The 10936-nt window shown below is 35.0% G+C and overlaps 3 protein-coding genes across 3 annotated transcripts; all 3 read left to right on the top strand.

Moving 5' to 3' along the window:
• Positions 1 to 680: 680 nt before the first annotated feature.
• Positions 681 to 4097, top strand: LOC130973484 (pentatricopeptide repeat-containing protein At3g16610-like). Its single transcript, XM_057898037.1, has 2 exons — positions 681 to 3185; positions 4036 to 4097. Exon 1 carries the CDS (start codon positions 726 to 728, stop codon positions 3171 to 3173), a length of 2448 nt encoding a protein of 815 aa, XP_057754020.1. The 5' UTR covers positions 681 to 725; the 3' UTR covers positions 3174 to 3185; positions 4036 to 4097.
• On the top strand, positions 3647 to 7866 carry LOC130973485 (uncharacterized). The gene is made up of 6 exons (XM_057898038.1): positions 3647 to 4216; positions 4307 to 4357; positions 4448 to 4546; positions 5147 to 5206; positions 5364 to 5485; positions 6222 to 7866. The coding sequence occupies exons 1-6, from the start codon at positions 4109 to 4111 to the stop codon at positions 7312 to 7314; spliced, it is 1533 nt and encodes a 510-aa protein (XP_057754021.1). The 5' UTR covers positions 3647 to 4108; the 3' UTR covers positions 7315 to 7866.
• Positions 7867 to 7921: 55 nt separating this feature from the next.
• LOC130977073 (uncharacterized) lies at positions 7922 to 10723 on the top strand. Its single transcript, XM_057902075.1, has 11 exons — positions 7922 to 8115; positions 8431 to 8544; positions 8633 to 8683; positions 8779 to 8877; positions 8966 to 9025; positions 9179 to 9316; positions 9408 to 9458; positions 9546 to 9644; positions 9722 to 9781; positions 9876 to 9997; positions 10148 to 10723. Exons 1-11 carry the CDS (start codon positions 8107 to 8109, stop codon positions 10701 to 10703), a joined length of 1359 nt encoding a protein of 452 aa, XP_057758058.1. The 5' UTR covers positions 7922 to 8106; the 3' UTR covers positions 10704 to 10723.
• Positions 10724 to 10936: the final 213 nt, after the last annotated feature.

The following is a 10936-nucleotide window of genomic DNA, read 5'->3' as shown; positions in this document are numbered from 1 at the left end:
AAGATACGTATCAATAAAAATAAGCCATAAATTACGTATCACCGTCTTCAAAAAATACATAGATACACTGGAATAAATTATATTTAACAAAATCTTTTTTAATTATAAATTAAAAAAATAACTATGTACCAAAAATAAAATACGATTTATTCCTGTGTACTCTTATGTACTTTTATAAATTTATAGAATTCGCCGGGTAATAAGGTAAATTTGCTTATTTTCATAGAGTTCGCCAAGAATTCTGGCGAATTTATCCAAATACAAAAAAAAAATACATTTCAATAAATAAAACTCAAAAATAAATTTTAAAAAAATAAATATTTTTCATAATTTATATTAGAGAAAAATCCCCTATTTGAACACACTATTCCTTTACCTTTTCATAAATGACTTTTGTCAAAAAAATGTAAAAAGTTTTCCTGATAATTTGGAATAATCTTTAACATAATATAAATTACAAATGGGTAGATTCTCTTTTTTTAAATTTTACTTTTTTTTGTGATTGTTGTTTTCTAGAAAAGTTTTGTAATCTGACTTCAACAGGATCTGATTGCGTCAGCTGTCAAAAAGTCAAAACTCAACAAACACTTTCCAAATGTGTTGTACTAAGAACCAAAATAAATAAATAAATAACCTTATTTTTGTCTATGTCTGTTTAATCTTCCTCTCCTTCCCCACTCCTCTTTGTGGTTTCTTTGTATAATGGTGAACCTCTTAAGGCAAGCATGTTTCTATTAAAGGTAGGGGACAAGTTGAAGATTCCAAGATTTAAAAAGGTAATTCCTGGATTATGTTGTAATAGATTCCAGTTGAGAGATGAGTTTGAGTCAAATCATTGGTACGTGGCCCAACTTGAATCCTGCATCCAATCCAAATCTCTTTCTCAAGGGAAGATTATACATCAACATATCATTAAGAACAATTCTAATATCAAAGATTTCTCCATTATCCTTGACAAGCTTACTCATCTCTATGTTAAATGTAATGAAGTCGAACTTGCCCGCCAAGTGTTTGAGAAAATTCCAAACCCAAGTGTTGTTTGTTGGAACATGATGATCAGAGCTTATGCCTGGAATGGACCCTTTCAACAAGGCATAGATTTGTACTATAAGATGTTGCAACTTGGGGTGACACCCAACAAATTCACTTTTCCTTTTATTCTCAAAGCTTGTTCGGCTCTGCAAGATATACAAGTTGGGCAAGAAATCCACAAGCATGCCAAGCAACTTGGTCTCGAAATGGACGTTTATGTTTGCACAGCCTTGGTTGACATGTATGCCAAATGCGGAGATTTGTTTCAAGCACAAACCTTATTTAATTGTATGTCCAGCAGGGATATTGTGGCATGGAATGCCATCATTGCTGGGTTTTCACTGCATACACTTCACAATGAAACTATGGAGTTACTTGTACAAATGCAACAAGCAGGAATAGTTCCCAATTCTTCAACTATTGTAGCAGTTTTACCCACAGTTGGACAAGCTAATGCATTAAGCCAGGGGAAGGCAATCCATGGTTACTCTTTAAGGAAAATGTTCAGTGACAGTGTTGTTGTTGGAACTGGTCTTTTGGATATGTATGCTAAATGCCATCATTTGTCTTATGCCAGGAAGATTTTTGATCGGATGAAGCAAAAGAATGAGATATGTTGGAGTGCTATGATTGGAGGATATGTTGCTTGTGATTTCATGACAAATGCATTGGCCCTTTTTGATGAGATGGTACATGTTTATGAGTTAAACCCTACACCAGTTACTCTTGCAAGCATACTTCGAGCTTGTGCTAAGCTTACTGATTTGAACAAAGGGCACAGCTTACATTGTTACATGATTAAATCAGGGATGGACTTAGATACAACGGTAGGAAACTCACTCATATCAATGTATGCTAAGTGTGGGATGATGGAGGACGCAGTCGGATTTCTTGAGGAAATGACCTCAAAGGATACAGTTTCATATAGTGGTATCATGTCAGGATGTGTGCAAAATGGCCATGCTGAGAAGGCTTTACTTATTTTTCGCCAGATGCAGTTATCTGGGTTTGAACCAGATTTGGCAACCATGATGGCCGTTCTACCAGCTTGTTCACATTTGGCTGCTCTACAACATGGGGCCTGTTGCCATGGATACTCAGTCATTCAGGGCTTCACGTCAGAGTCGTCCATCTGTAATGCCATTATTGACATGTACTCAAAGTGTGGAAAGATACATATCAGCAGGAAAGTTTTTGATAGGATGCATAAACTGGATGTGGTTTCATGGAATACAATGATAATTGGTTATGGTATTCATGGGCAATGCACAGAGGCACTTTCTTTATTCCATGAGTTTCAGGTTTCAGGCTTGAAGCCAGATGATGTGACCTTTGTTGCTGTTTTATCTGCCTGCAGCCATTCAGGGCTTGTCAAGGAAGGGAAATATTGGTTTAATGCCATGAACCAAGAGTTCAGCATCACTCCAAGAATGGCACATTATATTTGCATGGTGGACCTTCTTGCCCGAGCAGGAAATTTAGATGAAGCATACATCTTTATTCAAAGGATGCCATTCGAGCCTGATGTTCGTGTATGGAGTGCATTGCTTGCTGCATGTAGGACCCACAGAAATATTGAAATGGGGGAAGAAGTGTCAAAGAGGATCCAGAAGCTGGGACCTGAAAGTACAGGAAACTTTGTTCTTTTGTCAAACATCTATAGCTCTGTTGGGAGATGGGAGGATGCAGCACAAATCAGAACAATACAACAGCATCAAGGTTACAAGAAAAGCCCAGGATGCAGTTGGGTTGAGGTCTCTGGCGTAATCCATGGATTTATTGGCGGGGATCAATCTCATCCACAATCAGCAACCATAAATAAAAAATTACAGGAGCTGCTAGTGCAAATGAAAAGGCTGGGATACAGTGCAGATTCTAATTTTGTTCTCCATGATGTTGAAGAAGAGGAGAAAGAACAGATTCTCCTATATCATAGTGAAAAAATAGCCATTGCATTTGGACTTCTTAATATCAGCCCCTCCAATCCCATTCTAGTTACAAAAAATCTGAGAATTTGTGTTGACTGCCATTCTGCAATAAAGTTTATGACACTCATAACAAATAGGGAGATAATAGTGAGAGATGCAAGTCGATTCCATCATTTTAAGAACGGCATATGCAATTGTCAGGATTTCTGGTGAGATAAAGGAAAGGTATTATACTTGCTATGGTTCAATTAAGATATGGCGAGGTAGATGTGAATATACCTGCAATATGGTGGAAGTTAACAATGTCCACCATGGGTACTTTTATAAAAATACTCCTCTCTGATCATTAGTTAAGTTACTTTTAAATTTTATTATGGTAAAAAGAAACTCCAACAGAATTTTATTAAACAAATAGCATTTCGTTCCTCTCCTCATTGACACTCCCATCCTATCTGAAACTAAGGAGTGAAGAATATCACTTGGGAGAGAATCCCAAATTCAGTGTTGAAATCCTATTTATAGTGTTTGCATCTTATGCTTGAAGCTATATATATATATATATATATATATATATATATATATATATATATAGATAGATATATATATATATCAACTTTTGCAGGGTAATTAGAATTTTTCATTGTTTTATAATGTTATGGGCTTATTCTTAAAAGACAAGACGACGATAAGCAAGTTGTTGAACGATGTTGTTTTGTTGGTGCTGTTTGGGTTGTTGAATATTGATGAATGGTTTTATTGTTCAAAACAAATTTTGTAACAAATCTATATTTTATTCATTCAGAAACCTAATAAAAATTATTTTTCTTGTCTTGTCAAGAAATTTATATGAAATCCTTCAACAACTGTCTTAATTTATTCTTTCTTTGTTTCTATTAGTGTGTAATCTTCACCTAGAAGAAAAGCATATGTGATCTTTAATTAAGCATTCTATAGATTCTAAAAAAAATGTTTAATCTAAAAGAAAAGCATATCTGATTCATAACATCTTTCTCTGTATTCTGTTGACAAAAGAATCCATTGCAAAATATTACCTTAACTATTAAAAGCAATACAGAACACTGTGGATCCGAAACAGAAGAAACTAGCTAGGGGTTGTTGACAGAGTAACCACAGAACAGAAACCTGCCATGGGAAACGGTTCAAGTGTTTCTCGGGAACACGAGGAATGGAGACGACTCACTGATGCTGCTGCTAAAAGAGAAAAAGAGCTACAAGAAACAATAAATAAGCTTCAGGTTTGATGGTTCTTAATAATAAAGGAATAAGAAATTGGACTCTACATTTTAAGAAGCTTACAAGCTGTCTGTCCCTTTGGTATATTATAGGAGTCTCAGAGAGAAAGGCGTTTGCTAATCGAGATGTTGACGTCGAATCTTGTATGTTTTAGATTTTGGTTGTTGACATAAGAAATCCACAACTTATGTACTTTATAAAGACTTTTTTCACTTCATTCTTTCCTGTTGTAGGAGGATACCAAGAAGAAGCTAATTGTCTCTGATAGTAAGGTTCGCCAATTGGAAAACCGATTACATGAAGAGAGGCTGACCACTGCACACGGAGTAAAGGTAGTCTGATAACTCTTTTGTTTGGTTACTCCAGAGACACCTATAGTTGTACTCGATTATGAATTACATCCTTACAGTTTAAAAGTTTGGGATCAAGTTTCTATATCATATAAGAATAATTAATCAAGTCATGTCTCTATAAGCATTTCTAGTCAATTTCCTATACTGTTGACATGTTTTTTAAATCAAGTCCCTTTGGTTAAACGATGTTGCAATGAAGCTCCTATACTGGATGATAAATCCCTGTTTTTCTCTTGAAAATTTCGGTACAATACAGAGACTTGATCGCAAAAGTTTTATACTAAAGAGAGCTGTTAAAAAATGTTTGTCAAATATAGAGATTTAACTGAAAATATTAAGTTATAGGGACTTTATTAAAATTTATTGTATAATATATGGAATTAATTACAAACTTTTAAACTATATGGATCTAAATGAAACTTGAGGGAAACTATGGGCATCTCCAGATATATTAAACCTTTTTCTTTTTGTTTTTTTTTTTATGGCACACTCTTAAACCTATTCATGGTGAGTATCATGTTGCCTTTATCATGTTTTGTTTAATATTTAGCTGAACATACATGGTATTTCATGGAACAGAAAATTGGAGAACTTGATCAGGAAAAAAGAAGATTAATGAAAGACCTTGAGAGTGAAAAGGTAGGTATCAGAATGTTTTAATAGAAAAGTTTTTTTTAGTTAAATTGTGTATGCTTTTCGCACATGCATGTTGGTAACGTTATTGATTTATTTCAATGAGACTGCAGAGGAAGCCTCTCTATTTGAATCTAAGAAATTTCATTGCCATTTTTATTAGGCAGCTCGAGAAAAAGCACTCTCGAAGGTTTCTGTTCTCGAGCTTCAGATAAATGCTGCAATGCAAGATCTTGATTCAGAGAGGCGGAGGTTAAGAGGTGCCAGGGAAAGGCTAAAGCTTCAGTAAGGCATTATTTCTTGTTATATATTATAATAATGGGATGTGTATGATTTGAAAATCATGTTGAATGGGTAAAGACGATCATCTTATTTTCCAATGTAGACTCAAGTTGCAATACTTCTTCCAGCTTCTTTGTTTCTTTTTCGTTGCATTAACAATTTGTGTCAAGAGTAAAATTTGATAAGAATAGGAAATTTTAACTAGAATCATCATAAATAGTGTATACTTTCATAGGTTTTGATTGGATTTTCTTGAACTACTCTGAAAACCGGAAACGAAATGTTATGGACATAGAAATAGACATAAAAAAGGGTAGGGTTTGGGGAGCCTTATTAGTGAAAACTTCAGAGTTATTGCTACTTAAAAACAATTGTTCTATTTATACACCCTTCCTCTATCAATAATTGACCACAAAATTATAAGGTTCTATTTCTATAGTTCTTGACTACTAATTTGAGAGCTATGATCTTAGCCTAAACAACAATGCAGGTTTCTGGATGATTAATTGTGTCTTGATTAGATATGCACTGCTAAACATTTCTTTTATATATATACTCTACTCTTAATTTGTTATTTCAACGAAAATTTCTGAATGCAGTATTCATAAATTGCTTCTTTATAATAGTCACTTTACATGCTGATTTACACCTCCGCTTCATGATGCAACTTCTTCACCTGCATCTTAGTTCATTGTGATATTAGAATTTTAGACCACTAATGTTCAACGATGTTATGTAGGGAAACACAACTTCAGGCATTTCATTCAACATGTGAGGTGATACAAATACTGTTTGCTAGGCAACAGGAGCAATTAAAGTCTATGCAAAGAACTCTTGAAGACGAAGAGAATGGAGTCGTCAGTGGAGCCTCAGGCAGAGAAAAACAGCTTGCTGAGGAACATAGTAACAATGATGTTAAGGCAGGAATGTCTACTACTGTGCAGAAGCACAATGACGGAGATCAAATTCAAGCTTCAAGCAATGAAGCAAGTGTCATTGAGAAACATGACCCTGATAAAAAATGTGAAGAACACCGAAATATGCAAGAGGTGGATCAAGTTCAAACTTCAGCCAATGAAGCAAGTGTCACTGAGAAGCATCCTTCTGATATTACAAGTGATGAATGCCTAAATGCACATGAAACAGATCAAGTTCAAACTTCAACCAACGAAGATAGTGTCACTGAGAAGCATCACTCTGATATTAGAAGTGAAGACTCCCAAAAGACACATGAAACAGATCAAGTTAAAACTTCAACCAACCAAGCAAGTAGAACTGAGACGAGTCATTCTGATATTAGAAGTGAAGAATCCCAAAATACACATGAAGACGACCAAATTCAAAGTTCAATCAATGAAGGAAGTTTCACTAGTAAGCATGATTCTGATATAAGAGGAGAACAACGCCAAAATACACATGAGTTCAACTGTGCAGATCATGACCATGATGTTAGAGGTGGCTTTGGTTCTAATAATGACGTTGGCACAGAAACATCCATGATAAAAGGAGATGCTGGAAGTACCGAGCCAGTTCTCAAAACTGAGAGTTGTAGAGATCGTAGTGAACAGAATATTGATTTGAACGAATGTGGCCCACTGGACATGGACACTAGACAGTTTGGTGAGGGTATAAATGCACAAGAAACTGAGGAGCATGCTCAAAGACCTGATCACAAAGTTTTACATTTATTGCTACCATGTTCTCCTATAGAAACTGATAATACAACCAAGGATAACAAAGCTGGAGAAGCAGTTAGAACAGCTGACCTTTTAACTCCTGATGCTGCTGCAGCCGGACAGAAAGAACAGCAAGAATTTTTGCATCTGATTTGAGGGAGCAGTTTGGAGTTTCTGCATGTGATTGTGACAAACAGAATGTATGTATATGGTTCATCTAACTCGGATACTATTAATATTTGTGGCAACAATGATAGAGTCAATGCAGAAGTTAGATCATATCTTATAGAAACCCAGGGTAATTCCCATGGTGAGAAGAATCATAACCAGGATGGATGCTATGTACGGAGGTGATGAATCAACAGAAGAAAACTGGACCTCTTTTAAAGTTGGGGAATGTGTATATGTATATACACACCTACATATATACATACGTGGGTATATACTTCAGAGATCTCATGTACATAAGTGATTAGTCTCTTCTCTCTACCTCTGTAATTATATTATATGTAAGACACTTTACTGAATGTTATTGTCATTCATATAGATCTTCATCACTTTGCATGATTTTGTCAGGAATGTTCTATCAAAGCAAGTAATATGCTGAATGAGGCATACATGTAACAATAAACATGGCTACTTGTAAAGCTTATATTAGTAGATAATCAAGTAAAAATCATTGTAAGCGTCCTTGAGCAATGTCCTAGCCTAGTGAAATGGCCAACTTAATCAACCTAATAAACTTTTTCCAATAAACATAAAAACTAATTGTATAGGTGCAACACCAATGATATTGGATCCAAACAGCACAACTCCCAATAGTGTTCTGCAGCTGCCAGAGGTGTCATGGCAGCAGCCTTCCGGTAGAGAAGCCTTGCTGCGGAAGCTGAGGCAATGTCGACGAGGAATTTGATTGAAATTTGAAAACCTTCCCACCCATGGAAAAGAATGACACAGGTAGTTATTAATTATTACCACTTCGTAATATATCTGTTCCTGGTTCATGACCTTTCCTTTTAGAAAGAAAGAGAATATGCTATTAACCTTTCTGTATTCTTCTTCGCATATATTATTTTGTAATCTTAATATAAAAGAAAAGCATATGCTAATCTTAACTACTATCTATACCATTGGACGGATTCCAAAACAAATGTATAATTTAAAGATATTCTTGTTTGCATTGTTTTGTAAGCTAAAATCTCTTGCATAATGTATGATTCATGGAACTAGCATGAATCTAAAGAGTCCATTGAAAAATTTCACCTTGATCAGTTAGAAGAACTGCAGAAAATTTGTGGATCAAATACAAAGCCTGCCATGGGAAATGATCATAGTAGTTGCAGGACTCAAGGAGCAGCCCTACAAAATCAAATAGACAGGCTTCAGGTTTGAAAGTTTTTATTCTAGAGTAGTATGAACTTTTTCTCTCTAGTATGAGAAGCTAACAAGTTGTCCCCATTCTTATATATTGCAGAGGTTAGTTAATGAAAGATCTCAGCAGATCAATACCTTGGAGTCCATGCTGGTATGGTTCTGCTTTGGGTTTTTAGCATAAGACAGGCCACAGCTTACGCTCCGTGTAAGTCGATTTGTTCCTTCATTCCTTCCTTTCTGTTGCAGGGAAATGTTAGGCAACAGTTAGCTCTCTCTAATGATAAGGTTCGCCAGTTGGAAGCCGAGTTAAGCAAGGCGAAGCTGACCGCTGCAAATGGAACAAAGGCAATCAATCTGATATTTGTTTTATTTTTTTAATTGATGCAAGCTGATTTGTTGTATTATTTTTTATAAACGCTAATTTGTGGAGCAGAAAGTAGAAGAACTTGAACAAGAAACAAGAAGACTAAGGAGAGAACTGGAGAGTGAAAAGGTAATGTTATTTATTTGCTTCTAGTGAGATTTGCAAAGGAATTCAATGATAATATGTTGCCACTTCAACTTTCTAATTGATTCTTTATCTTTATTTTTCTATGTTATATTCGTCCTCCTTTGTTATGTTTCTCTATTCGAATGTCCTTGGCAGGCGAATGGAAAGCAACTGAGCGATCAGCTGCTTTCAACTGCTACTTTGTTGTTGGGGCTACAAGCGGAAATAAGACAACTTTCTAATGATGCTGTAACAAGAGAAAAAGAACTACAAGAAGCAACTAAAAAGCTTCAGGTTTGAAAGTTTTAATGCTAATTTAATACAAAACTAATAATCATATTTACAATCTAAGGAGCTTACAGGTTTTTCCTTTTATATATTGTAGGAATTGGACAGGGAAAACTGTTTGCTCGTCGAAACCTTGAGGTCCAAGCTGGTATGATTCTGATTTTCAGTTGTTAATCTCTATGACAGGCCACAAATGAAAGTACTTTATAACAACATTTGTCTCTTTCGATTGCAGGATGGTACTAAACAAATGTTAGATGCTTCGAATGATAAGGTTCGCCAGTTGGAAACGCAAATACATGAAGAGAAACTAACCATAGAAAATGGAATGAAGGTAATCAGATAATTTTACATTACCTTATTTTGTTAATATTTAGCTGAAGCTGAACATATAGCTAATTTATGGAACAGAAAATAGAAGAACTTGAAGATGAAGCAAGAATATTAAGGGAAGAGCTTGAGAGCGAAAAGGTAGATATCAGAAGTTAATGTCATGCAAAGATTACATTACATTAAAATGTTCATTATTTGACTATAAACAAATTTGGTGCTGGATTTTAACTAGGCAGTGCGAGAAGAAGTATGGAATAAAGCTTCTGTTCTTGAGCTTGAGAAAGGTGAGACAATGAGAGATCTTGATTCTGAGAGGCAGAGGTTAAGAGGAGTCAAGGAAAGACTTATGCTTCAGTAAGAGTTTATTATTATTTGTTTTTTTTTTTTTTTTTTTTTTGTTATGATCAAAGTGCATCTGGAATTTGAAAATATTATTTGTATAATATTCCATTGAGGTTCTAGATTTTTCAATGTTTGCAACTGAAGCGCGATGCTTTTGTGCAGCAAAACACAACTACAAGCCCTTGATTCCACTACTGAGTTGATACAAATGTTATTTACTAATCAACTAAAGACTATGCAGAGTACTCTTGAAGATAAAGAGAACTTTGAGAGTACTTTTGTAGATACAGATGGAGAAATATCATGCAAAGAAAAAGAAGTTGATAATGTTGGCGCGGAAGCTATGGTGGAGGGAAATGGCAGAGGTACTGAGCAGGGTCTTGAGATTGAGTGTCGTGCAAGTCATGACAAAGAGAATATTGATTTGGAGAAAATATCTTCTCAGGACTGTGATAATAGGCAGTTTGATGATGAAATTGAGTATGCTCAAACACCTGATTATGAAGCCTTACCTCACTTGCCATCTTATAGCATCGAAAAAATTGTTGAGGATAGCGAATGTGGACGCAAAATCAGAACGGCTGATCTTTTATTTTCTCAAGGTTGTGGCTGCGCATTGAATGATTCGAATGTTTTGGAGATTGAGAGTCAGAGAAATCCTTCTAGTGTTGCTGCCGGCGGAGGCAATGAACGGCAAGTATTGTTGCTTCTCAATTGAGGGGGTAATTTGGAATGTCTGCATATATATGATGAAAAAACTCAGTATAATGTATATGATGGCACCGATGGTCCTATAACGTTTGCACCATTAAATGTTCTTATAACAAAACATGTTTTTTAAGGTTTTTAATAACTGATAAATAGTCCTTATCTAATTTTAATTACAAATTAACTCCATATATTTTATTTATCATAAAAACTATTTTTTATTTTATAAATTATTATTTTATT

This window comes from Arachis stenosperma, chromosome 4 (genome assembly GCF_014773155.1).
Source record: "Arachis stenosperma cultivar V10309 chromosome 4, arast.V10309.gnm1.PFL2, whole genome shotgun sequence".
Taxonomy (NCBI): Eukaryota; Viridiplantae; Streptophyta; class Magnoliopsida; order Fabales; family Fabaceae; genus Arachis; species Arachis stenosperma.
The sequence above is the reverse complement of the archived record's forward strand: the minus strand, read 5'-3'. Positions and strand labels throughout refer to the sequence as shown.

Excerpts from the sequence above, each read along its gene's own strand:
- LOC130973485 (XM_057898038.1), top strand. The coding sequence starts at position 4,109 with ATGGGAAACGGTTCAAGTGTTTCTCGGGAACACGAGGAATGGAGACGA. Across the intron at positions 4,358-4,447 it reads AGATGTTGACGTCGAATCTT|GAGGATACCAAGAAGAAGCT; the intron begins GTATGTTTTAGA and ends TTCCTGTTGTAG. Across the intron at positions 5,207-5,363 it reads AAGACCTTGAGAGTGAAAAG|GCAGCTCGAGAAAAAGCACT; the intron begins GTAGGTATCAGA and ends CATTTTTATTAG.
- LOC130977073 (XM_057902075.1), top strand. Across the intron at positions 8,545-8,632 it reads ATCAAATAGACAGGCTTCAG|AGGTTAGTTAATGAAAGATC; the intron begins GTTTGAAAGTTT and ends TATATATTGCAG. Across the intron at positions 9,998-10,147 it reads AAGGAAAGACTTATGCTTCA|CAAAACACAACTACAAGCCC; the intron begins GTAAGAGTTTAT and ends GCTTTTGTGCAG.
- LOC130973484 (XM_057898037.1), top strand. The coding sequence starts at position 726 with ATGTTTCTATTAAAGGTAGGGGACAAGTTGAAGATTCCAAGATTTAAA.